At 41.3% G+C, this 27,527-nt stretch overlaps 1 protein-coding gene across 3 annotated transcripts in view; it reads right to left on the reverse strand.

Annotated features, from left to right (window-relative positions):
* Window positions 1–27,527, reverse strand: part of hdac8 (histone deacetylase 8) — a 38,573-nt gene that overhangs the window by 3,581 nt on the left and 7,465 nt on the right. For 2 of the 3 annotated variants that reach the window (XM_039610136.1, XM_039610135.1), the window contains exons 9-11: window positions 26,779–26,951; window positions 22,749–22,843; window positions 5,581–5,686 (exon numbers count right to left, since the gene is read on the reverse strand). In XM_039610136.1, the coding sequence (XP_039466070.1) occupies window positions 5,581–5,686; window positions 22,749–22,843; window positions 26,779–26,951 (374 nt within the window). Of the gene's footprint in view, window positions 1–5,580; window positions 5,687–22,748; window positions 22,844–26,767; window positions 26,952–27,527 lie in introns of those variants that run through there. The other variant, XR_005612527.1, reaches the window with a different exon arrangement.

Raw genomic sequence — 27,527 nt, forward strand, 5'->3', positions numbered from 1 at the left:
TGACGAGGGGAAACTCAAAAATCATGATGTGTGCTAAAAACAGGAAAAGTCCATCAAAAAGAGGAACAGCAGGCACAAGCGGACTTTCAACAACAGGACATCTGTGGTTAGAAATATTGATTAGATTCTGACTGTAATTAATGTGCCCTCTTCCTTTATTCTGGCTCCGCTGTTTGTCTGGTTTAGACTTGATAAATAACTCATTCCTGTCCCTCTTTTCCAGATGTTGATATTTAAGTCTGGTAAAGTTACCAGCGTCCACAGTGGGCTCTGATATTTACTACCTATCACGGCGTCCCTGGAAGCATCTATACTGTGCATGTTTGTGTGTATTTTACAGGCGTGTACGTACAATCTCTCTTTCCCTCAACGCATGCATCTTATTTTGCATCAACAGAGTGGAGAATTAACGGCTGACGGCGTAATCGTAATCAAAATGTAAAGGTGCTGCCATATTTCCCTGCTGAAGCGTGCAGATAAGGCACTGTTACACGGGGAGGCTGGCAGTTTACACGCAAACAAGCACTCTCTGGGGAAATCACACTACTGGCCTTGTAAACCCAGAACCGTGAATGCACAAACAGCCTGACAGCTGCCGCAGCCTTGGACACTCACCTCATAAAAATCACATTTTAATTAATGAAGCCTCCGAGTGCGTGACGGGAGGGAAGCCACAGGAAAAGCTGAGTAACATCTGAGTGTTTTCAATTGTTGCTTCTACTGCAGCACATATACGCACGCAAACTGACCGGGTTACAAAGACAGTAAGAAACGCTGACATGTTTCTAGTGTCCGTAGCAGAAACATCTCACATTTTAGTTTTTCATTTTTAGTTTTTGCAAGTTTTAATTAGATGGCATGGAGATATTTTACTTTCATGACTATCTGGGTCTGAAAAATAACACCAACGTCGTAGCGCCTTAAACCTGGACTCTATTTATTGGCCACAAGAGCCGGAGGAGGTGGATGAGGGCGAGGGAGGTCTGGCTATCTCTGCTTAGTGTGCTGCCCCCTCGACCCCAAGACTTGGCCGAAAATTAGGAGACATTTGTGGGATAGTTCTCAATGAACAGGACTCAGTGTTGCTAAAAGTGTAAAAATCATTATTTAGAACTGTTTCTGGACAAAAAGCTCAAATAGTATTTTAGTTTTTGCTAAAAACCTGACCTAGCTTGACCCCTCGTGCTGATTTGGGGAATATGTGCTGGTATGAATTAGGTTGTTTTGCTACAAATCCTTTGATGTGACAACACCAGTAAGTGAAGGGTGACAATAGTACTAAGGTTTTCCAGACATGTGAAACATGTGAGACATGAAAAACTACAGGCAACCGTGGCAACCTGCTAGTAACCAAAGCAACTGCTGGGATGATTTTTGCTGCAACAACTTTTTTGTAACCGGTTTCACCCAATGAGAGCCGGAAACCTCCAGGAACCACTGCCAACATGTTGGGGAATACCTGTTTCACATCATGCTGAACTTTCAAGGTACACAACTACTGAGATTGTACACATGACATCATGTGAGAAACCCCCCAAAATAATAATAATAATAATAAAAAAAAATAAAATAAAAACCTCCAGGAACCACTGCCACCACTTCCTGTGCCGGCTACTCCAGCTTCCTCCCAGAGTTTTAGGGTGTACCGACATCTGGGCCTGTCACTGCTGGGATTCACCCCTCTATCCATTCATTCTCTTTGCTTGTCCTTATCAGAGTAGCAGGGGGGCTATCCCAGCTAAAATAGGCCGAGAGGTGGGGGACATCCTGGACCGAGCTAACACAGAGAGACAGACAACCATTGATACCTATGGGCAATTTACAATGACCAGTTAACCCTAACTGTAGGAGGAACCCGGAGTACCCGGAGAGAACAAGCACAAACACGGGGAAAACATGCAAACGCCACACAGATGGTGAAGTCAGACTCGGGACCTTCCTGCTGTGAGGCAACAGTGCTAACAACCACCAGCTGGGATGTCATGCTGAAATCAGCATCCTAACTTGTAAAAACATTCATAATGAAGGAGAAATTTTGCAGATGAGACACACTGCCTTATTTTTCATGAAATGAGCCATATGTACGCCTTGGATCTTACTGTAAATATCTGCCAACATGACAGTGGGCCGTTGGCTCAAACTGTGCATGATGTATACGTACAGTCATGGTTTAACATACGGGCTCAGAAGCTGACACATGGCGAGTGAAAAACGGCGCAACAGTGGATTTTGGAGATTACCACTTTAAGATTCGTATCCATTCGTGCGAGCAGAAACAGCAGATGTGGGCACACAAACATACGTACGCTCCCACTCTGCCCAGTTTCTCAGAGAAACCAATGTTTATAAGCAGGAGTTTGCTTCCAAACCAGAGAAACACTTATCCAGCCCGATGATGTCATGCAGACATGTTTGCTTTGAGGTGTGTGTGTGTTGTAGGCTATCCTTTATTCAGCGCTCGTGTGTGTGCATAAGTTAAGTTAGCAAACATGCTGGGCTTTCTTTTTGGGAAACAGACAACATCCAGTGTTTAAAATTATAACACGCTGACTGCCCACTGGGATTATGGTGCTGTGTGGTAACAATAAATGTGACAGAGAGCAGAAGCGACAGACAGAGGAGGAGGAAAAAAAAAGAAAACAAAAAAATCGACATAAAACAGATTTGACAGTTTGAAACTAGGAGAGAGAGATCAGAGAAAGGAGGAAAAAAAGAGATAGGAAATTCTCTGGATTCATAAAAAATGAAACATAATTAGCTCAACTGCAAAATGTATGCAGAATTTTTTTAAATAAATTTAAGAAGTAGAAATGCCAGAATTCAGCCAAAAGTAGAAACTTGACAGAGTTAACTGTATCATTTTCTGTCCTCAGCGGGGAGCTAATGGTGAATGAGGGATCTGATCAAATACAGAGGAGGCAGATGGGATGCAGGAGCCAAACATAAACTTCACTCGCTTCTCTCCATCTTTGGCTCGTCTGCATTCATTTCTTCTCCCTTTTATTCCCTCCATCCGTCCGCTCACCGGTTCCCTCTGTTGGCTCTAATAAAAGCCGTATGACTGGAAAAGAGCGATACTTTCAGCCCCTCCAGTTGTGATGATTTAATGCGAGCCAACAGACCAACTGAATTTCAGCAAACAGACTCCCGATCCCCCCTCGCCTCCCCTGATTTGATGTGACCTGAAGTTTTTCAAAGCTGAGGATTTAATGCTGTTTGGATAAACCTATTCCACGTCCAGAAGGCTTTTTGTCATTTGCTACAGTCAGATGACTTGTTTAAAATGTATGAAGGTTTAGATACTAATTGATACCATGTCCACTCGACTGAGGGCAAAAATTTGAGAACGCACAATTTTCTCTCTGTTCTGGATTTCCATTCACACTGATCCGCAGATTTCCATCAACAAACTTCCTCTCCAGCGAGTGGATTTGAGTTTGGACTTAACTGGGCAGATGATTGCCCAGAGCATTAACAGGTAGAAACCAAGTGGGGCTGAAAATGAAGCCAATGCATTAATATTAAAAAAAAAAAACTGTTCCTCTAGACTTAAAAAAAAAAAAAAGAAGACCTATTCCCTGTAGACTTCTATGTTAAAAAGCTCAGCTTTAGAGCTGAAATAAACAACCATGGTGGAAAAAAAACAATAAAAACCCCGTTGTGGTCTCTATATCCGATTTACCCGTTATAAAACTGCACAGGTGGGTGGATTTTATGTAACTCACTCCACTGAATTCTAATAGAGTTACATTTTTGGGGGGCTTAGCTGCAGTGAATGACAAATGGGAACCGACTTGGTTGCTAGCTGCCTGCTATTTCTCACTTTCACTGATTTACATCACAGAACCTTCACTTAAGTTATTTTGAATTTGATGGCAACAGCACGCCTCAACAAGTTTGGGACCAACAAAGAGAGCAACAAAGGCTGAAAAAGTGAGTGGATGAGACTAATTAGATTAATTGGCAAGAGGTTGGTAACATGATTGGGTATAAAAAGAGCTTCTCAGAGCCACAGATGGGTAGAGGATCATGGTAAAAAATACTGGCGGCTGCCAGTAATACCCCCCTGCCTTCTGGTAGATGCAGGTGTGGTATTCCTAGGTGACGTCTTGATGCATGCTCAATCATCCAGGTAAGTAAATCTCCAAAAGTTGATTCTGTTCATCTGGATGTAGCGTTTTCAGTGGGAGAAATGTTTCGTCACTCATCCAAGTGACTTCTTCAGTCTCAGCTGACTGCAGGTTTCCCCAATCTTATAAACAGTACATTTGCATAATGACTGAAACCAGCCCAGTGAAGGAACAATGGGCTGGGAGGTCAGTTCCTTAATCTTAATTATGCAAATTCTCATGACCATTGATCAACAACCACTGACCACTGTGGTCTCTAAATATAGAGGCTGTGAGCATGCTTACTTCTCCTCTAATGCTGGGCATCATAACATTGGAGTCAACGAGTCAATGAGGACCAATGCCTACAGGAATTGCAGTTTAAGAATTTAAACGTCTTCATTGCCACCTGATGCTGACTGAATGAAGGAATGCCGTATGTGGACAGAAGTTTTTTTGAAGGACTGGAAGCTAATGAAATAAATATCTTCCTTCTCTTTTCTATGAGCAAACCCTGGTAATACTGAAGAAGAGTGCAGATAATGACTTTCAAAGCTTTCACTTTTTGTGGTCTGAAACTGAAACATCACACTGAAACTATGACAATTATTAGTCTGTTTTATACTTTCCTACATGTGACGTGACCTGATCTTGGTAGGATTTTACTATTCCCAGAATTGTGAGTGCCTTTTATTCGGTCGGCAACTCACACACTCTCTTACCAGAATGGATAACCGCTGTTTAAAATATAAGATTTCACTGACGAAAAGGAAGGAAAGGAGGATTTCCTGTCGCTCTACAGTTCACACTTTTACACCCCGGAGACGCCGAATGATCAAACTCAGATTTTATTTTCCTTTTCGGATGTGTGGCTGTGTGCGGCGAAACGTCTGACATGGTCGCGGACGTGTCGTTTCCTGACCTCACCTCCTTACAATAATTCTCCCTTCGCTCAACTTTTCGCCTAAATTTCACCCTGCTGGACAATTTCTCCTGAGAGCTGTGGGCTGTCAGCGCTGAGACCAAAGACCCGACTTCAGGCTTAACCACAAGGCTGCACACACACACACACACACACACACACACACACACACGAACATACAAACATAAAGGCACATATAGAGAGGAAGATGCAGAAAAAGAAAAAAAATACCACATGTATCAAGAGCCAGACTCGAGCAGGGGTCATACACATATTGTGCATATTCACGCACACATGCAAAAGGATGTTAAAAAGTCACAGAGAGGACACAAAGAGAGAAGACGACATACTTTCATCCCACACAGAGAGACGTATAGAAACAAGAGCAGACACATGAAACCGCACTTTAAAAGAGCCGCGGAGAGACCAAAGGGCCTCAGGTGAGCCGGGGTTCAGTGCAACACAAACACACACCTGTTTACGCTCCACACTCTCACAAACAGGCACACCTGTGCATCCAACCCAAACACAGACACATGACATGCACACCTTTGATGGTGCTGATGACCTGGTCCAGGTGTTTGGTGTCGTTGCGGTCTGGTCTACAGCTCGGACTGATCTCCAGCGAGTAGTCTGGTCCGTATTCTGTAAAAAACTAAGCACACACACACACAGAGATCACATCGTAAGGTTTTGGATTTGCCGATTTTAAAATAATACTTCATTTTTCTTATTCACAGTCATGTGTTCATCCATCACATTTGCCCAGAGTCACTACAGCAGAGTGCCAAAATACACTCTGTCTTCTTTGTCTTTGTTTTTATTTCTCTTTTTTTGGAGAATGCAGCTGCTTTCCTGGAAAATTCGGGGTCTGTTTGGACTTTGAAGAACTGAAGTGAGTGGTGATGAATATTTACACAGGCTTTCAGGAATCTTTTTTTTTTTTTTTTTTTAAACAAAACAGTGAAATCAATTCAAAACAGTGGTTAAAAAAGGACACACTTCCTTCCACTTTTTGACCATCATTTCTGTTTTTCTCAAACATATCAAGATATCTCTTTCCATTCCTTCTGGCTTTGTTCCTGTAAAGCCAGCCACACACTTCTGGGTTTGAAACTCAGGCCACGGCTGGACACTTCTATGAAGAGCTTGCATAACTTGCTTCCACAGATTTCCTCCAACAGCTCAGAGATTAACTCAGCAGTTTAGAGTTGGGGGCAGGGGTAAGTTCACTTCTAACACTCACATAATAAATTTTCAGGAATTTACAAATCCTGTACCAGGAGACCAAAACGCAGGAGAGTTCATTTGAAAGGTTTCTAGTTTCTTAATAGAAAAGCAGAAAGCCTAAATAGTATTTAAGTTTTGCAAAATTATTATTGCTCTGGGATTCTTTCTGTCTGCAGCTGTTAGAAGTTAGCAAAGACCCATTATCAAGTCTTGAGTCAAAGTCGGTGTTACCACCTTGGGGTCTTGAAACTGGATGAGGCAAGTGAGGGGTGGATCTGACTGTGAAGCTTACTAGCCAAAAAAAAACCCCAACCAAAAACCACAAAACTTGTGATTGACAAGCCAATATCTTGGATAATCCTCCTATGGGACTCTTAGAATGACTATAATATGTAAAACATGTACCGTATTTTCTGCACTATAAGGCGCACTTAAAATCCTTTAATTTTGTCAAAAATCGACAGTGCATCTTATAATCCGGTGCGCTTTATGTATGAATTCTGGTCGTGCTTACTGACTTCGAACTGATTTGGTACACGGCGCTCAAAAATCTGTCGAAAATGTTTTAGTACGACTTTGGTAAGTTACCAAGCTGCACCGCTTGATGGATTGTCGGAGCATTACGGCTACCGTAGTCAGGAGCCTCGCGGAGTAATCTGGGTCCAAACTCCGCTTCAGGCCCCAAAGTCAAACGAACACTGCGACATCACTGAGAGTTAAAAACTGTCTAAATTCTTTCATCTTTAATAAAATAATCAGCGTTGCTGCTTTACCAGGTGTAACAATTAAGTTTAACATCCAGACATCCATGAAAACAGAATTTATTAAATTTAACAGAGTTAGAAGTTAGCAGGAAGTTAGCTCACTAGCTTCCACCTAAACATGATATATCATGTTCTGACTGAGAGATTTCTGAAAAAATTAAAACGTACAGCTCTGCTATCACTTCCAACATAAATGAAGACAGAAAACTAAACAGCAGTAATGTTTGTAGGGTTACTGAAGTTGGACTAGCTGGTATATAATGTGCTACGTGATCGCTAGCGACACAGCTATGTTAGCATAACATAAACACAGTGAAGCTGCAGGATGAATGTTAACACTTTTCCACTCGATAAAAGTTAACGTGAGGGTTCCCGATGGTTAGGGACAAATGCAGTCGCATGGCAGGATGCTGTAAACGGACCAAACTTCAGTCAGAAGAACAACTGAGATAATCAATACGAGGTTAGTCATTAATATACTGCAACAACATGGGAACAGAGCAGCTGCAAGAGAATTAGACATTAATGAATCAATGGTACGGAAGTGGAGGAAGCAAGACGAATGGGTTGAGTAAAGTTTTGACTTATCTGACTGTTTTGTTTCGCTTAACGCCTTATAATACGATGCGCCTTATGGTCCGAAAAATACGGTATTTAATATTCGATTCAGTTTGATCTGAAATTTGGAATTGAGGCCATGAAGTCATCAGGAAAGTGGTTACTGTGGTCAAAGAGCAAGGAAGCTGAACGTGGTTCCACCCACCACTGCATATGAAAGAGGAAGCTCTAAGATTAGTACTTCCCCATGAAGAAGGGCCAATGAGTCTGGGGATATTTTTAATGACGCTATTTAAAAGGTGAATACGGCACTTATTTCATGACACTCCATCCAATTGCACGGCGAGCACCCAAAGCCAGTAGGATTCAATTCTTTAGACACTGTGCAAAATTTCATGGTAATCCATCCAGTATTTGTTGAGATATTTCCATCTGGACCAAAGCAGTGCACTGATTAACAGGCTGATCCCTCAAGCAAAGAAACACATTTTTCAGATAGACACATGTTGTTTATATTCTCGGATTCTTTTTTCCCTCCTGTGTTGTCTGGGAGCTGGATCAACACAAACAAAAAAAGTATATGAGATTCTGTAGCCTGTACAGAAGGAAAATGTAATGCATAACACAGAAGAGGAACCACAAATCAGTCAAGCCTCTGCTAAGACAGCCTGGGCCTCGCCAACTTGAATAAAAAAAAAAAAAAGAATAAAAAAACAACTCAGATTATTTCAGCAAATACCAAAGGCTCCTGGCATTTCAGGCAGAACCTGGCATCAGCCAATTGAAAAAACAGAAACAGGTGGAAACCCAAAGAGTGGGTTCAACCAGAAGTTAAAACCAGAGCACGTCAGTTTGAGGCCATGACTCAGTGCCATGAGAGCTAAGCAAACTCCGAGGCCAGGTCTGACCACAAGTGCGTCAGTCCGTTCGCAGTGACTGTTGTGAAAGCCTTGGACTCTGAGGACTCAGCAGAAACACGTCGAGCGAGCCAAGCTGAGGCCTAACGCAGATGAGTGGGACACGTAGGAAAACGACGGAGATTAAGTGAAGATTCGAGGGGATAAAATGGTAAGAAAAGATTATTAAGTTAATAAGATATCAGGAAACAGTGAATGGGAGCTTGGAGTTGTTTGACCAACAATCAAAAACCTTTTAGTATCATAGAACTTCAATTTGTCTGATAATCACGTAAAAGAAAGGAAAAACAGGGTTGAGTGATCCTGTTCAAGAACTCGAAGTACTGCAGTTTTTGGCACTTTGGCGTTGAACTGACGCACAAAGGTTTGCTGCTCAGCCTGTCCGGGGTGTAACCTGTCTATCCTGACAGCTTGGATGGGCACAGGCACTGGCGCTCTGCAAAAGCGTCCCAGTACTCAAGTAAAATCAAACCAACAAACCACTGTAATCGTCTTCGGTGCAGGGATGCTGGGTTCAGCTGTGGCTCACCAATCTGCCTGTGAGACCATTTAATGATTTGATTTAATGAGTTTCTGCAGTTTTACAGATAAATATCTGGAAAAAGACAAAACAGACTCAATTAAAAGGACAATAAAATTAAATTGTCTTAGTTTTATCAGTGTGGAAATGTTTCCTGAAATGCAACAAAGCTGGTTCCCTTAGAACTCTTCAAAGTTCAGTTTTGACTTTTTAAGAGTTTGTAATGTCCTTTCTGAACTTGTCAAACCTCACATCTGACCACTACGCTCCATATTATAAATACTTAAAAATCTTTAGAAGAGCAGGATAAGGTGGCTGGGGAAAATGAGGTGTGGGTGCCTACTACGTGCCCTAGACCCTTGAATGAGTTTTAGAAGATGGACGGATAAACAAAGCCAACACTAAAACAACGAATAAAACTAAAACTCAACTTCATTTCTCAGTCCCATGGTTACAGCTTTAGAAGGATTCAGTTTACATTTACATACAACGAGAAAAAGCAGAAAACTTTATAAGCAGACTGCAGTCAGTGAATATCTGGCTTCTTCTTTTGTTTGTTTTTGGACTTTCTAAACTTCCATTAGCAAACTTTCTACTGTCACATTTTCTCCTCTGGCTTTAATTAAAGCCCCCCCCCCCAAAAAAAATGTCAGCTTGGCCCCGCTTGAGTTGGCATCCCCTAATGATTCCTGCGTTGATGTTGCGGTCACTTAGAAGTCGAGGATATCTTGTTTGGAATGGAGCCTCTTTAGTGGATTAAATGGACATTAGTAGACAAGACTTCAGAAAGTCTGCTGGCAACAAACAACACACATACACGAACTGAGCCAATGTGCAGCAGGAGTATACTTTTGTTTATATGAAGACAAAGGCTACTCTGTCTTTGATTAATGGTCCTGTGTGAGTCAGATAGAGGGAATGCACTCCTGTGTATATGTGCTAGATTTATTAATGCGTCCTTATATGTGTGTTTCGTGTGATTATCATGCACACAGAGGTAAGGCCCTGTTTTAGTGTGTGTGTGTGTGTGTGTGTGTGTGTGTGTGTGTGAGTGTGTGTGTGTGTGTGTGTGTGTCTGTTTCCAATTACTTCAGATGAGTTTCTGTGTCTTACCTCCGGCCTCAACAGAGCCCAATGTGAGACTTAACACACACACACACACACTGTATTCCCATGAACCCAGTGCTCTGTCTCCTGCTGTCCAGCAAACACAACACACACACACACACACACACACACACACACACACACACACACACACACACACACACACACACACACACACACACTCCCACTGACTGCTTGTTTGGCTTGGATGACCGTGGAGAGAAGAGAAAGAGGGGAAGTGAGGAAAGTGAAGCCCATCCTGAGACACTTCTTCAAAATTGCCTTCATAGTAGAGGCAAATAAAATGATAGGCAGCAATTCTGTGCTGTTTTTGTGTCTGTCTGTGTGTGTGTGTGTGTGTGTGTGTGTGTGTGTGTGTGTGTGTGTGTGTGTGTGTGTGTGTGTGTGTGTGTGTGTGTGTTTGTAAGGCAAAACGCCACATGACAACAGATAGAGGCGATCCAGTGACGCAGCACTGCTACGTCACCTGGCCAAGGTCAGGAGACAGAAAATACCCGCTGACTGGCTCCAGTGTCTCCGGCAGAGACGCCCAGGGAGATAAATAGGGAAAGGTCTCTGCTTATTTACCATGGTCCTTTACATGGAAACTTCTGTCCATCACTCACTGAGCCTGTTTGTACTGTGAAGGGAACACTGTGTTCTCATCTGAATGTCTTTATAACAAAAAACAAAACAAATAATGTAAGGTTTTCATTAAGTTAAAATGCTTAATCCGTGTTTAGTTTCATTTTCAGCTCCTGCAACAAAGCTCTGTTCTTTTAAAGTGCACTACATTTAACAGCTTGTGTCTATGGATTAGTTTGTTGATAATATTTGGAGCTGTAACTATGTAACACTGCTCAAAAAAAGGAAACACTTGTGTTATGACCAAGTGTAACACGAGGGGCCAGGTCATGACATGAATTGGGGGCTCATCCAGGATGTGAACCCGGCAGCTCTCACACCCGAAGCGAGAATCATACTCCTAGACCAGCTTACCTTTTGCCGCATACACACACACAGCTCACTAGCTGCAACCCAACATGGCTCTCTGACACTAGAGCTCACCTTTCTCTGGCCTTAAGGATTCTTAATTGCTGATGGGAGTCAGCGGTACAAAAAAGGTGGCATCTAAGGCAGGAGATATGGCAAGACACACACAAAGGTCAATTTCAGGAAGAGATCCTGCTAGGGCTGTAACACATGACAATACGTGCACCAGTTAGGAATCAGAAACTAGTTTGAGTCCATTTCAGCTGCTTTGGTGCAAATCAAAGTGACAACATGTGCACTGAAAAAGTGACAACAGGCAAACACATAAAGGGAAGCCTTTCTTCTGATTTCTCCATATTTTAGCTTTTTATTAGGGTCCTTATCAATGCTGGCAGCATAATGCAACTCTTGAAGCCCATTCAGGTTCGACAGGTATATCCATACGTGCCGTCACAAAAAAGGTTTGCGTGATATACCAAGAGACGAGCTGTTAATATGAGGAGAACTGGACAGGGCAGTAGAAGGACTCCAACCCAGCAGCAGCACCAGTATCTGCTACCTGAGTAGCATGGCCAGAGCTCAAGGAGATTACCTCGTATGCATGTTTCTGACCAAACTGTCAGAAGCAGACTTTGTTACGCTGTTGTGAAATCCCAGCATCCTTTAGTGTGACCTGTGCTCACAACCCAGCACCGTGCAGCTTGGCCGGCATTTCTTCAGAAAACACCAGAACTGCTAGGTCACGTCCGCTGTGGTCCAGTACTCTTCACATATAAGAACAGGTTCACACTCAGCACGTGCGACAGGCGTGAGAGAGTCTGCCAATTATGATGCCTGAAGCATCACCTGTGGCGGATTTGTGCTTTTATTGAATCTGCAATCAACAAATATGATATGAAATATGAGTTTGGGTCGCACCAATATTCTAAGAGGAGTTGGGATTCTTGTGAATTGTGGGCAGATAGACAACAGCCAGTATGCAAGTTGGACGAGCTAAAAATCAAGAAATGGCTTTAATTTAAGAAGGAATGGCTTTCTGCCGCAAAAGGTAAACATTTTTTCACTTGGACAATAGGCCTGACTTTTAAAAAGGGTTGGAGTTAAAACAGTTGCGTCCCAAAATAAAGGAACAGTGGGAAGCAAAACCACCACATATTTGGAATATCGAAGACAATGATCCAAATCGGCATCTAAATTTCAGGTTTAATACCTGTTCCATTCACACTGAAAACTTTCCCCAGCTTCAACTCCCACCTTACAGAGATAAATCAGAAAAGGACCAAAGCTACACTGGCTTTAAAAAACAAAACAAAACAAAAAAAAAAAGGTGCATACCAACCAGGTGCTTATTCATCAACAATGAACATCACACAAAACGCAAAAGATTGCCGGCCACAGCAGCCATGTGCTGTTAGCAGTTGCAGCTTCAGCCCTAAGTTGACCAGTCAGCTCATATTTTGCCCAGACAAAGCTGGCAAACAAGATTCACTCTCACTATGACAGATGGATGGATAGATGTAAATATAACAACTCTGTAACGTGTATCACTCAACACTGGCGAAACAATTCACTCCACCACCATCTCGAACCTCCAATTATAGAGTTTTCCACCTTTTGAGTGCAGGAACATGAACGGGAACATAGCAAACAGGAACACAAATCAATCCAAGTGCTTTCTATCCCTCATTCATACTCTTCAATAAACACATTGAAAGCAACTTGGGTTCCAGTATCGTGCCCGAGCATACTTTGCCAAGCAGACTGAAGCAGTAGATGACGTAGCTCTACCTTCTGAGCCTCAGCCATTCCCAGTAATAAACTTTATTAACATTAGCATAACTCTGCAAAGATTAACAGAATTTCAAAACACTGCAGCACCTTCTAAAGTATCTTCTATAAGTAAAAGCTGGTCTAATTGATTTCATCCCTCCTCCTTTAAATGGTGCTCAGGACTCCTGGGGACTCCATCGGCCTGAACAGCTAAACAGCTTTAATCATCATAAACTTCTTTTTTAAAATAATTGATTTTTTTTTTTATATGTACATTACCTCAGCGGTGTCACAATTAAATTTAATTTTTAACTGGCAAAACTAAACATGCCATCATCCATATTTTCCTGCCAACAAGGAAATGCACCAATCAACAAAATATCCTCCATATGTGCGCGTGTTTATCTTTACACTGTCTATAAATGACTAATCTGTAAATCTGTGCTGCTCTGAGTAAATAAGAGGACCTTCACTAACCCCTGCCCCCAATCAGAGCGTTATAATAAACTCTGTTATGGCTCATACGTGTGACCAGTTCACATCAAGGTGACGGCTCCTACATCCGAACACGCAAACAACAAACTGGCTGCAAAAAAACAAAACCCAAAGAAACGCTGTTTACAGCGCTGTTTGACGAAAGCATGAGAAAACGTCAGTGTGTTCATATTTGTGTTTGTGCAACGAGTACATGCCCTGTGAGAAAGCTGAAGTGTGCGACAGTACGCACCAGGCCATCTGTGTGTGTGTGCGTATGTGTGTGTGTGAGAGTGAGAGAGAGAGAGGGAGTGAGGGAGGGTTGTTTGTTTTTACAGCGATCAGCAGGATCTCCAGCTATGAAGGACACTGAGCAGCGCAGCAGAGAGGAAAACATCTCCGAAAACAAATGGAGTCTGACTCATATCAAGCTGCTATCTAATAAATGTTTTCAACAAGGAAAAAAAAAACAACAACAAGAAAAAACACAGTGCGATGCCCCAATCACGGTCACATTGCGCACGTACACCTCTCCCTCACTCTGCATCTGGACTCTCTCTCACCCTTCCCACTTTTCATCAGCCCGTGTTTTTTTCTTGGTTCATCTGATAGTTTTCCTTTTAAGGAAACCTGCCCCACAAATACCATCTGGACTTCAAAAAAGAAAGAAAGAAAGAAAAACACTTCTATTCTTGAACTGCTGCTGTAACAGTGTAATTGCTCCATTGTGGCAAAAATAAAGTATTATTTTATACGTTGAAGGGCTTTCACACTATGAACCCCTGGTATAGTTTCACTGTATCACACATCAAATGTATAACAGTGAAACTAATACACTGAAACTAATACCAGTGGATTACACTGTGTTGCTGTGTGATGCATATATTATACTGTAATACATTTCTCTACACTAATATGGGGTAACACAATTGTTGCTCATCATACCTGTACTGTTTCTTTATATCAGTGACAGAGCTTCCTAAATGTTCTAATGTTAATTGTGTATTTTATGAATATTATGAGTTATATAAAATGCATTCACATTTATACAATCCTCATTTGCTGCTTCTTAGAAAACAAATATTGTTTGCTTCAATAACAGCAGAAAAAAAAATGGTAGCACTTTCTATTACAGCTCAGTAATAAATAGATAACAGGGTAACAAGGGAAGAAACAAGAGGGTAATAATGTGGTAATTTCTAAGTTATTACTATGCAATTACCAAAGTAATAACTATGTAATATCCAAGTAACATCATGGTAGCAACAGTGGTTCCAGCTGAGTAATATTACCCTGAAATTTATGTAATAGGATAATAAAATCCCCAAAACTGGGGGTAATAATATGGAAACAGAGTGCAGTCATAAAGTGGTAATAATAGTGTAATAAGGAGGAAAAAAGAATGCAATAATGTGGTCATTTCTACCAAGCTGTAATAGAAAGTGCTACCAAAAACCACTTTAAAACTGTGTTTTGAGAGAATTGTGTATTACAGTCGGTAAGTAACGTTCATTTGTAAAAATCTTTCTGCACCCCACCACCTGTGTAACTTTGCAAGATTAGTTGTCATGTATCTGCAAAACCTCAGCAGATGAACCAGTGACTCCGTAAAACTCTGATGAACTCCTCCCGATGCCACAGATGATTGGAAATTAAAGGCGAGCTTATCAACGCCATTGGAGCAAAGTTGGAGGTGTGTGCTTCAACTTCACTTTTACAGAGACAGGAATAAAAGGAGAGGGCTTGGAGAAAAGTGAGTGAAATCATGGTTACTGGAAATTTCCGGCTTTTTATTGGTCATACTCCACATTCTCCTCTTCTCCCACTGGCTGTTTAGAACAAATATTCTGTGTGGCTGCATCAGTACAAAAGGTAGACTTTACCCATTGGTTTCTGAAGCCTTAAGATTAGGATTTTCATCGTCGCCATCTTGGCTACAAAAACTGGATGGGACAAGGAAAAGTTGATCTGACTATAAAACTGCGTGTTCACTGGCAAATTAACATATTAAGGATAATATATTTTTTTTTTAAAAGATATGACTACGATTTAGAAAACAAAGTGAGCAGCTGAGCCGATAAGCTCATCAGCAAAGTGTTTATAGAGGTCAAGACAGAAAGCAGTTTTCCTTTAGACTTCTACAGGACCAGAAGTCTTTTTGCAACCACCACTGTCGTCATTTGGTGGACTGCTGTACACTTAGTGTAGAGGAAAGGTTTGCTGATAAGAAGCTGATGAAAATGGTGGATGGATTAGATAGATTCTAGAATTAAAAATAAAACCATATTTCTGCTTTTACTATGGGCGGCATTCTTAGAAATCACGGCTAAAGTTCACCTCATGTTTGGGGTGAATGGACCATTCCCCAAGATTCACTGCAAAACTTTAAAATGTCATTAGGGGCCTAGACTAAAAACAAACCCTATGATAATAAAAAAAGAGAATTCAAAGCTTTTACCAGACTGATGAATTCATGGTAGGATAAGCTTTTACAATAATGCTGTAATGTACAGTGATGTGGTTGTACTGTCTCCTATAATGAACCTAGAAGAACTGAAAGCCTCCAAAGTTCAAAACTGATGTCTTCTGGCCTATAAAACATCTCACCTGAGAGGAACATTAATGAATCAGGATTAATTGTAGTCAAAGCAGCTTGAAATGAAGGTGAAGGGACTTCAAGTTTTTTTTTAAAGATGTTTCACCTCATATCCAAGAGCCTTCTTCAGATGTAAAACCAAAAGTTGGAGAGTCCCGGGTAGTTGACCCGCTATTAACATGTGAGACATCAGGTCTTCAGAAAACTTCAAGTCAAGTTGCCTTTAATGCAAGCTCCTTAGACTATTATGACCTGGATGACTGAGAACCTACACAGACAGGATCAATGGTGATGCCATCTTCTGGGATGGAGTCTGTTTGTGAACATGAGATGGAGACAATCATTCAACTACAACAGAGCCGTGGCTCCATAAAGGGTAGACAGAAAGGAAACAGAATCTTTCAGTTCATTGTTCGCTGATAATGTGTCGCAGGATCTCCAGCTGCAGCATTTTGAACTTAATCAATCATAATATTGCAATAATGAGCTTCTTCAGTCAGACTTTGTAAACAGATACATCTCCCTACGCCCACACAGGCTATTGCTTGGTGATATTTCCTGTGATTGAGCCCGTGAATCTGGGAGCCACCACGTCCCTGACGGCACTGAGGGGCAGGACAGGAAGTGGCTGCAGACAGGAAAAAGGGGAAGTAGGAAGTAAAGAGGCGGGACGCTTCCCCGCTGCCAATCTGGAACCAGAGACGTCCTCCCTTCCTGTGTGGCTTTGAGACGGACACACGTTTGTATCTACTTCTGTTCCTCTCGCCAGAGAAGAGTGGGATTTAAGCGAGTGGTTGGGCAATCCAAAGGAAAAAAAAAAAAACTGGCTGACTTTTATCGGTTTGTTTTCTCTGCTAGTAATTTAATACCCATGTATTGCCATTATCTGCACAGAGATGACGGGATAACTTGTTTACAGACTTTTGTAGCTCTTAAGGAGCATTTCGCTTGGAAAGAGGAAAATGAATTAGAAAAAAAAAACCTTTCCAGTTGGTCTAAGTTTAGCAGCTTGCTGCCCAGACAAATAAAATATCCTTTAAATAATATAAGAAATATGCTTATTTGACCAGTGGGGTCAAATGAGAGAGAGAGAGAGAGAGAGAGAGAGAGACGGGAAAAAAAGGCCTTGCTTTTGGACTGCAGATCTGGTTTAGCCTTCTAAAAACACACAATACTTCTCTTGCCAGTTTTCAGCTTCCTTCAGCACAATGATGAAACATTTCTTCACTGAAATATTTAAAGAGTTAAAAGTCAAGGTTTTGCTTCAAAATACAGAGATAAAGCAGAGCACCCAATGTGGGAGGGTGCAAATCCAGCCCAGCCCATTTGGTGTTACTCTATGAGCTTAATGGGTGCACGCCAGAGACAGGAGATGAGGAACCAGTGTTGGGGAGTAATGGAATACATGTACTGGTGTTACGCATTTAAAATTTCAAAATATGAGTAACTGTATTCAGTTACAGTTACCGTTTAAATAGGTGGTGATCAGAACACTGTTACTTTGTTAAATAAAATAAATAGAATACGCGGCGGTCTTTTCCTGTTTCATATGTTAGGCTATCCCCTCTCTATGCCTTGTCCAATGTTGGTGATTAAGTGCCATCAGACGCAGGTTTAGCTCAGTTGGATGAGCATGTATCATATATCGCATGGTTGAGAGCAGCCGGCCCTGGTTCGAGTACAACGCGTTCCCCTCTTTTTTAAATTTTTTTTTTTTTTTTTACTAAATTTCCATCTGGGGTTAATACAGTTTTTCTGATTCCGAAACCCAAACAAAACACACAATAAGAGGCTCTAATGTAAGTGTCCTGTTAATATTGGTGGTGTCAGTTAAACAATGGACCCAGAGCGAGCAGTGCACGGGCAGGAATGCATTTCTTACTTGGAAATGGGATTGGGGTAACTTCAGTATCTTCGATGTACTATTGCTGTGTGATTTTTATTACTTTTAATGAAGGCTAATCGCCACCATGCTAACATTGTTAGCTGGCATTAGCTGAGGTTAGTTCATAGACTTAGGGCGTTTCTCAACACTCAAGTACACCCCTCCATCCGTACTTGCGTTTTCGCTAGTCCAGACTTCGTAAGTTCACACGGGAGTCCAGTTTCGAGAACGCAGCGCATGAAGACCCCACAGCTCCAGAGGTTTTGCTGCCATCCCCTCTTAATTTAACTGTGATTAATATTTGCAATGGAAATGACACATGACATAAAAAATTATACATGATGTAGTAGATTTCTTTAAGGAAAAAAGATAATTTGAGCTCATTTGAACTGAACAAATATTTAAAATATAATCTGATCATTTTTAGAGCAGCCTTCAGGATCTCCACGTATTAACATGCTGTTTTTAGACTTGATGGAGAGCATTAACAACCTGCTAGCTGCAAATAATCATGTGCAGTTCCACATGAATATTAACAGACAAAAAGAAAACATATTACTGATACAGAAATAGTTTTCTATACGAGATCGCTGCAAAAAGTGCAGCCTTACCCAATGTCCACCCAACTGTTACTCATTTTATATTAAGATTTAAAAATCTAGTTGGTGTTGGTATGACGAGTAGCCTTCAGTAATTGTAAAAAAAAATAAAAATCACACAGCAATAGTACATTCATGTTGTTGTAAAAAGCATGACAATATATTAAGTAATCCAAAGTATTCAGAATACGTTACTCTCATTGAGTAACTTATCGGAATACGTTACAGAATACATTTTGGGGCATGTATTCTGTAATCTGTAATGGAATACATTTTAAAAGTAACCTTCCCAACATTGTGAGCGACGGAGATGTGAAGGCACAGCATGTGACAAAGGATGTGAGCTGGATTCACATCAGCAATATTGCGAGGACATGGCATACGTGTTTGCCTGCTGAGGCCTCAGCAGGACAGCCATAGGAAGTTTGGAAGTTTGTTTTGAATCATAGCAGCGGGCCTCAGAGGGACTCAGCAGTTTGGAAGTAACCAAGAACAGAAATAAAGGTGGTGGTGGCAGGGGTGGGGGTCTCTTCTCCATTTCTGTTCTTGAATAGTGCAGACTGAGTTTTTAGAGAAAGATAGATTCTATCTGATCCAAATCTGTGCAACTCCATGTTGTTGTCACCGTCACTAAAAATAGTCTCAAATTAATAGCAGCACTGGAACAGTACACTCCTCTATGATATGTAGATCCAGAGGTTAAAAACAACCTTAAATATCGGTTTATGTGCAGCATTTTAAGCACACACACAAAGAAAGACAATTTTACTCAGAACTATTCATTGATTACTCTAAAATGAATGTGCATAGTTCTTAATCCTTTGACTTAAACTGATACCCTCTAACACAAAGGTACTCCATTAAAATGTGAAGAGGTGCTCAAACAAAGATCCAAAATATCAAAGTTATTCATGCATTATAACTCAATGCAAGGCATTTTGAAGTGGCCTAACGGTTGGATCAGTGTCTGTATGCACCCAGCAACTAAAAGTTGAAGTACTAAAGTACAATTCAGCAGTATTTCAACAATGTTTAATATTAATTTTCAAAATGAACTGAAGGTTCCTCTAATAATAAAATAATAATAAAATGTTCTTTTCTTATTTCGATTTTAAAATATAAAGGGCTTTTTTAATTTATTAATTATTTCAGCTTCATACTGTTCTCTCTGTCAGTTTTCCTGACTTAATTCTTTGGACTTTCTCAGTTTTCATCCGAGTTTGAGTGCAGATGTTAATGGTAAATGGCCTGTATTTGTATAGCGCTTTACTTAGTACCTATGGACCCCAAAGCGCTTTACACTACATTCAGTCATCCACCCATTCACACACTACATTGTAAGTTACATTGTAGCCACAGCCGCCCTGGGGCGCACTGACAGAGGCGAGGCTGCCGGACACTGGCGCCACCGGGCCCTCTGACCACCACCAGTAGGCAATGGGTGAAGGGTCTTGCCCAAGGACACAACGACCGAGACTGTCGGAGCCGGGGCTCAAAACCAGCAACCTTCCGATTGCAAGACAAACTGCCAAGTCTTGAGCCACGATCGCCCCATAGCCACGATCTGTTAATGCCAGAGGATGTTAAGGAACCACTTACAGCTGACTGTGGACTTTAGGGTAGGCAGAAAATTTGACTTGCTGCAGCGGTGGCCTCCTGTCACAGTACCACGCTCTCTGGAACGACCCAATCTCTCACATAAGTCTGTGAAGGCTAGGTGCTTGATTTCATACAGCCGTGGCAAGGGGACAAGGGGATTAACAGGTATAGACCAATACTTATGTTTATGTATTACTTGTGATCGTTGTATCGTCAAACAATATAGTCAATCCAGGTTTTTAAGATTCCACAACACTATTTGTGGAGTGTCTTGTGGTGACAGTTGTTGAATTTAATTGAAAAAGATTTAATTGAAACACTTGAGAGATGACATGATGAGAGACACTGTTTCCATGAAACCAATTCCACTGGCGTGGAAGTGACCACTTGAATAAAGGCATTTTATTATTAACTATAAATGGAGAGTGGCCTTGAGGTCCGAGATGTTTAAGTTCATATGCTTTTAAAGATGTGGTGTACGTGGCAATGACAGGAAGTTACTTTAAGGGGGTTCAGAGAAGTATTAAAGACCCCACTGTGGTTCTTGCCCTTCTTCATGACATAACACATGTTTAGATAAGATGATACCCCACCCCGCCTTAAATTAAAGATAATAAATCTAGGCTAACAGGCAAAGCACAGTCATGTGAACATCACATGTGACAAATAAAAAGTTCCTATAACAGTAAGAACAACTGTTTCCACCCTCAAAATAAAGTTCATTATAAAGACAAACTGTTCTTGTCAAATGATAGACACCAACTAACCTTTGACCTGTGCGGCTATACTTAGCACGCCCAACACTGCGGCTCCTTCGATTCACACGCAGTTAGGAGCCGCCGCTATCGCACAATGAGGGGGAGGGGGGGGGGGGGGGTCAATCAGGATCAGCTCAGCACCGGCAGACAATACGAGTCAACAGCGAAGGTTAACAACTTTCAACCCGGTGGCTGGAATCCTGGCGTGTTTGTATTAGATACTGAAATATAATGAGTGTGACACAAGCAGAGGCATTGTGTGCGTTATCTGCAGTGTAATATTTTGTCTGGTAATCAGCAAGTATTACAGCACTTATTGTTGACGTGACTGGCCAACTCTGACTGATGTTTGTGTTCTTTAGACTGCTATTTTTAATTATTTCATTTGGAGTTTGTGTGCTGCAAGAACAGAACACCGCGAAACCTCTCGGGGACTGAAAATAAACACTTTCCAAATAAATATTTAAAAGCGGCAAATATGTTCGGACTGGTTTTAGTGAGATTTCAGCGGATAAAACAAACAGAGTGTTTGAAATTGGAGTTTTTGCAAGTTTGAAGTCATTTCCCCTCGACTTTGAGCCACTTTTGCCAGTTTGAGTTTCCTCCACACTGGTGTCCATTTATCATACAATGAAGCACATGAGAAGCGTTATAAAACAGGCCAGTGCATTATCTGACGGTAATGAATGTGTGTATTCATGGGGTTTTGTCTACAACGGAGCAGGAGGAGTAAGACGCACTCACACAAACGGGCACAAAGGTAGTTTTTGTTCCCCGTGTCACTGGAACTGGAACAGCTCTGCTTGGTCATCGTGGATAAATGCCCCTCTTATCGCACGCAGAGTGAGCCTCAAACACACACACACACACACACACATATGCATTCACATACATACATGCATACACACATATATGTGACGTTTAGAAGAAGTTGCAGTTTACTTTGAAAATAGGTTGCTTCATAAATCAGAAAAAAAACAAGACATAAACACAATAAAATTCAAACTGTTTCAGGTGAAAAACCGTGTGTGTGTGTGTGTGTGTGTCACCTCATCTTCATCAACTGTGGCAGCTGGCCACACTGATAGTTGCTTTGTTTTCAGTGAGTGCTCCTTAATGAGGTCAAAGGTCATTTGGGGCCATTGGACGCCCGACGAGGAGAAACAAGAGGTACCTTCATCTCGGGCAGGACGCACACACGCGCGTGCACACACACACGAACACACACTCTGAGGCGCTCACAGCTATTCATTACATCTGACTAAGACAAGGTCCAAAAAATCAGCTGCTTGAGAAAGAGGCTCTTTGTGCGTGTGAGAGTATAGGAGCGGGAGAGACAGATGGGCGCGCCGATTTCTATTTGGAGAGAGGATGGCTCTGTTTGATTTACCGAAAAGCAACTGGTCACATGTCCCGTGTTTCACAAACAAGTCAACAAATAAAATACACAGTGACATTTTTTTTTCTTCCTTCCTCGCTAAATTAAATCAACAGCATATGTGTTCTCGCTATTTTAAGAATCCTCGCCGACGTCCACCCTTTTGAACTAATTGGACAGGTAAAGCTTCGGTTTAAGTCCTTCCAGTCCGGCTTCTATAACTCCTCTAATGACATTCACCCAGACGATGCATAAAAGAAGAGATTGAGAGGAGTCTGTGCTCATCGCAGCAGACAGAGAGGAATTGTCAACACTGCTACCTGTCCCGCTCACCTGTACACAAACCCCTTTATTGAGATCGGGCAGCCATCTTTGATTAGATGGAGTGACTCAGCAGACGGAGGACACAAGAGGGTGTGTTTGCGTTTTCATGCATGTGTGTGTGTGTGATGGTACAATGAAGGGGCACATTTGTTCTCATGTGGGAATATGTAAATGTGTGCGATGGTGGCTGTAAGAGGCATGGAAAGGGAGTATGTGTGTGAGTATGTGTGTGAGTGTCCGTGTACCTCATGGTCAGGTATTTCAGAGGAGAGAGTCTTTCCCAGTACTTCTGCTGTCAGGTAGGTCCAACACCGAGCTGTGTTAGCCAGGTTATAACCTCCTGAGTAGAGAAAAGGAACAGAGACAAATATGAGGAGAAACACTAATGATATAATCTTTATGGAGTACCTGGAACCCACATGAAGGCAGGTTTGGAGCCCTGAGGACTATTTAATGTGAATTTGAAACTTTTAAACATTTACAGCTGTTCAAACCTTGCGTTTATGATGAGCAGCCAATCAGAGTAAAATTGGCTTACAGTTAGAGGAGCAAAAATTGCTCCTTTTACAAAGACAAAGTAGTCAGGAGGTACATCAAGGCATCAACTGATCAACATCACTTAAGTTTCACGCCACATGTGACAGACACCTGTAACACAGATGTGTCCGGGCATGCCCAGTTCATGCCCGGACACATCTGCGTGCTTTGAAGCTGATGTATGTGTGTATGCATGGCTACACTGCTCCATCTTTGTCTTTAAATGAGAGAAAACAGGAGCAGGACGATATTTCTGACAGCTGGACTGATCCTTAAATCGTAGCATGATATAACTGCATCTGCAGGAATGCTAGTTTATCTCGCACCCCTAACGTTTTTCCACATTTGTTTTTGTCAGTGAAAAACTGCATAGACAGGTGAAAAATCGTAAACAGAAAGAAAAGGCCTAACATCACATCTGGCCAGGCTGATCGTCACACTGGAGCTCCCCAGTGTTCATTATAGGGTTTCCCAGTCATGTGCTCTGTTTCTTTTGTGTTTTGCACATGTCTAAATATGCTCTTATTGTGTGCTTTTGTTTTGTTTTTTTTATCTGCTAATGTGGAGCTCTGCAACAAAAGGTTTTCACCCCTATTCTACTTTTTGTAAATTTGTGATGTGACAATAAAGCTGAATCTGAAGTCGAAAGAAAGCACAAAGCCAGCAAGTGTTTGACTTGATACAGTTTTACCTTTTTCGCAGAAATCTACCACTTATTTTTCATTAATTAAATCTAAACTAATCAGTTTTGTCAGAAATAAACTCCTTGTCTAGACATTTCTCTTCCACCAAACTGATCTTTATGTTTTTCTTGCTTAATCAAGGAACATCATCTCGTCATGTTTCAGTGCAGAGCAATCCAGAAGCTTCCCCTCCAAACTGAATGCACCAGCTTTAAACTACTGCCCGTCACATTTGTGACAACGCAGTTTGCTCAGGGAAATGATGGCTGTGCCTCAGCATGCGTGTGCTGCTAAACTGTTGTTCAATTCTCCACTCAAACCTTCAAACACTTTCTTAAAGCAGTTTGAATGTCAAACTACTGGGCGGGCCCGACTGGTGGGAAAGAGACCCACTGCAGGATGGGATGACCAGAGGAAAAAAAATATGGGGTCAAACAAAGTTGGAAAACATGATTCCTGTAGAGAAAACATACGAAGACTTTACTGATCCTACTGTGTTGGCTGTTCTTCCACTGGAATAAAACTTAAATCCTTTGTATTGTTAATAATTTGTCTGTCCAGACCGGACCATTTCCATATAAAATAAAATCACTTCATTACTTTACACAGGATATAGCACAACATCTGTTTATCTGTAAAAAGAAAAATTTCCTTATTCCACCTCCTCTTCATCGTCCTCATCACAAGGTAGTTCACTAACCAGGAGGAGTTCTTAAGTGGTGACTATTAAGTTAAACAGGTGGGAAAATCCACTTTGAGCAACCGTTAGTTTGCTTTGATATATCGATGTTTGCGGGCTGTGTGTAGATATCACAAGAGGAATTATTTTTTGAGTGATGCATCATGTGAAGTCACTGTGAGCTTCACCATTTAGCATCAAAATCTAATCAGTTCATCCCCAAACTTATTTGTATTTGTGAACGAGTTTGGTTATGGCCAAAAATGTGTTTTCATGAGGTAAGCTTTTAAAAGAAATATCGGTTTGCACGCTGCAGACTCCAGTTCCCTTATTTATTTGCATCTGGCAGTCTATGACATTTTGAGCACACCTGCTCATCGTCAGACAATGAAACACAGGACGATGCCATCTTAAATCACCTGTGATAGGTCATATGACCATGACCAGTAATCTCTTGCCACCCTAGTTTTGCATATGACAGTGTTGTTTATTAAGATAATATAGCATTAACACTTTGAAGGTGGAATGAAGGTGAGTGTTATTAACACTCTGTGTGCTGCACCTCCAAATCACGTGACGGGCATGTGATTAAGCTGACATAGCAACAAGCTGCAGCCACGCTGAGTCTCTATTTCAACTTGTGTTGAAAGTTTGGACTTCAAAGTATACATCAGCTTTTAAATTTTACTGACACAGTTATGATACACAAATGTCTATTTTTATATGTATTTATTTATTATACAGGCTATACAGTACATAAAATAAAAACAAATTCACGTGTTACAAAAATGAAAAGGTTAAATATGTGGGCTACAGAACATAATTAAGTTATAGAATATATTTAAATGAAACACGTGTATACTTACTGCATTTGAATCATTTTAACAATATGTAACAAGTGCTGTCAGCGTTAATCTTGTTAGCCACATTAATGCAGCAAAACTCCGTTAGCGAGTTATCGCGGATCACCCCGTGTGACGGGCTGCACGCCGTCAACGCATTAGCGCTGTTAGCTCATCGATGCATTAGCGCCGTCCAGCCCCACGCAAGCGGCGATCCGCGATAACTCGCTAACGGAGATTTGCTGTTTGTCGTTAATGTCATTTTAACGAGATTAACGTTACAGCGCTATATGTAACACATGCATATGTGTTAAAAAAGGCTTTGATTTTGCCACGCCATTTGATTTCCATGGCACCCTAAGAAAATTTCTCTACATCCACCCTTTGGTACTAAGTCATGAAGTGTAAGAAAATGCCAGTAACTTTCAACTTCAAAGCAGTGAAAAATGAAGCCAATTCTCACAAGTGCCAAAAAAGTGCAGTTCCTCCAGTGGCTACTTGAGGTGTCAATAACCATAGATTCCCATGTCAAAATGCTAAATCACAAACAAAGAATAAAAAAACATGTCTGAGAGAAAATTTTAAATTAAAAAACTAAACTAAACTAACCTATCAAATACCCTGTATCTAATTATGTGTCCAAACTGCAGTTCCTCTAATGGCCACTTGAGGCCGACTAACAATCTCAGAAGACTCCTATGTTAACTATACATATAAAAGCTGACATAAACATGTTTACAGTGTGCTACAGAACAAATGTATGGAGGATGGTTTTTTTTCTTGTTAAAGTTGCACTGTTTGTGCTGCTGTTTTGAAGTATTTCAATTTCTAATTTTTTATCTGTCAAATAGCAGATTTGTTCTCCAGTGGAACTAGTGCATGAAATCTGAGTACTTATTTATTCTTTTATTTAGCATTGATTAGCAGTTATGTGTGTCCATGTGGTTATGAACAGCTTTTGCATACAGTCTATTCTTTTGTTGACCTGAGCCATTTCATTCTTGTGTTCAGCTGAATGTGTGTGCAATGAGAGTTCATTTGTACTTTCACATTTATACAGCTTTGTGTAGCTCTTCAGACCAAAAAAAGGAAGCTAACATGACAAAATCCTCTGGAAGAAAAACTATAAAGCCTCCCACATACAGAAGACACAGAGAAAGTTTAAAGATGGAGGGAATGGACTGAGGAGAAAGTATGTAGGACAGAGCGGGAGGGGAGAGAAAGGAAGAGAGGTGGGATTGTAGTTGAGTAAAATGGATTCATTGTGTTGTATAATTAGTAGCTATCATCTGGCCAAGGGCTGAGGAGTCTGGGACAGGGCAGTGTGTGTGTGTTTTTGTGTGTAAATGTGCTTAAGTAACGGACTCAGAAATTCAAAGCAAACACAAACACGCACAAAAGAGAAGGTACACTACACCATTACATCTGGACTACCTCAGCTCTCCAAGAAACATGCACATACACCCATACGTGGAGATATACCAACACACACATCAACATCAGCCAGAATAATAAACACATACGTGAAGCGTACCTCCGCCCAGCAGGAGTGTAGGTAGCTGCCACTGCAGGACATACTGCAGACACTTGCCCACCCCAACAGGGGTCATGTTGAAGGAGCACATAGGGTCGCCCGCCATTGTGTCGGCACCCAGCTGCATCACTATCGCCTCCGGGTTGAACTGTGCCCGCACCTCCTGCAGGACGCTGTAAAAAGAAGATGGCAGAAAGAATTCTGTTACTCGCAGAGGATGCATATCGTTTGGTTATCAAGCATCCAAAAAAGAAAACAATTCAGGAAAATTTATAGACTTCGGTGACTAATTGTGCTTATGTGCATAGTCACTACCATAGGGCCTTTTGAGCCAACAAAAAGTTTGCTGGCACTCAAGCAGTGATGGCTAACATGACTTAAAAAAAAGCCTTACCTGTACATTCTGTTCTGAACAACAATAACTTTATAGAAAGTGTAGAACACTAAAACAAAACACTTACACCCAATTTGTTCAGTTACTTCCACCAATTAGAGGTGCTAAAGCAGTAGCCTGTGATTATACCAATAAAGAGTGATTAAGTATTAGTCTACATGTAGCTTACTCATTATTTCACAGAGCTGGAGCACTACTCTGTCTTTTTTGTGGAGTTTGCACAGTCTCCCCGGCTCTCTCTGAGTACTCCAGCTTTCTTTCACAGTCTAAACCCATGCAATTGTTAGGTTAGGTATCAGTGTTTGTCTCTCTGTGTTAAACCAATGAAAGACCAGCAACCTGTCCAGGATGTACA

This window comes from Oreochromis aureus, linkage group 3 (genome assembly GCF_013358895.1).
Source record: "Oreochromis aureus strain Israel breed Guangdong linkage group 3, ZZ_aureus, whole genome shotgun sequence".
NCBI lineage: Eukaryota > Metazoa > Chordata > Actinopteri > Cichliformes > Cichlidae > Oreochromis > Oreochromis aureus.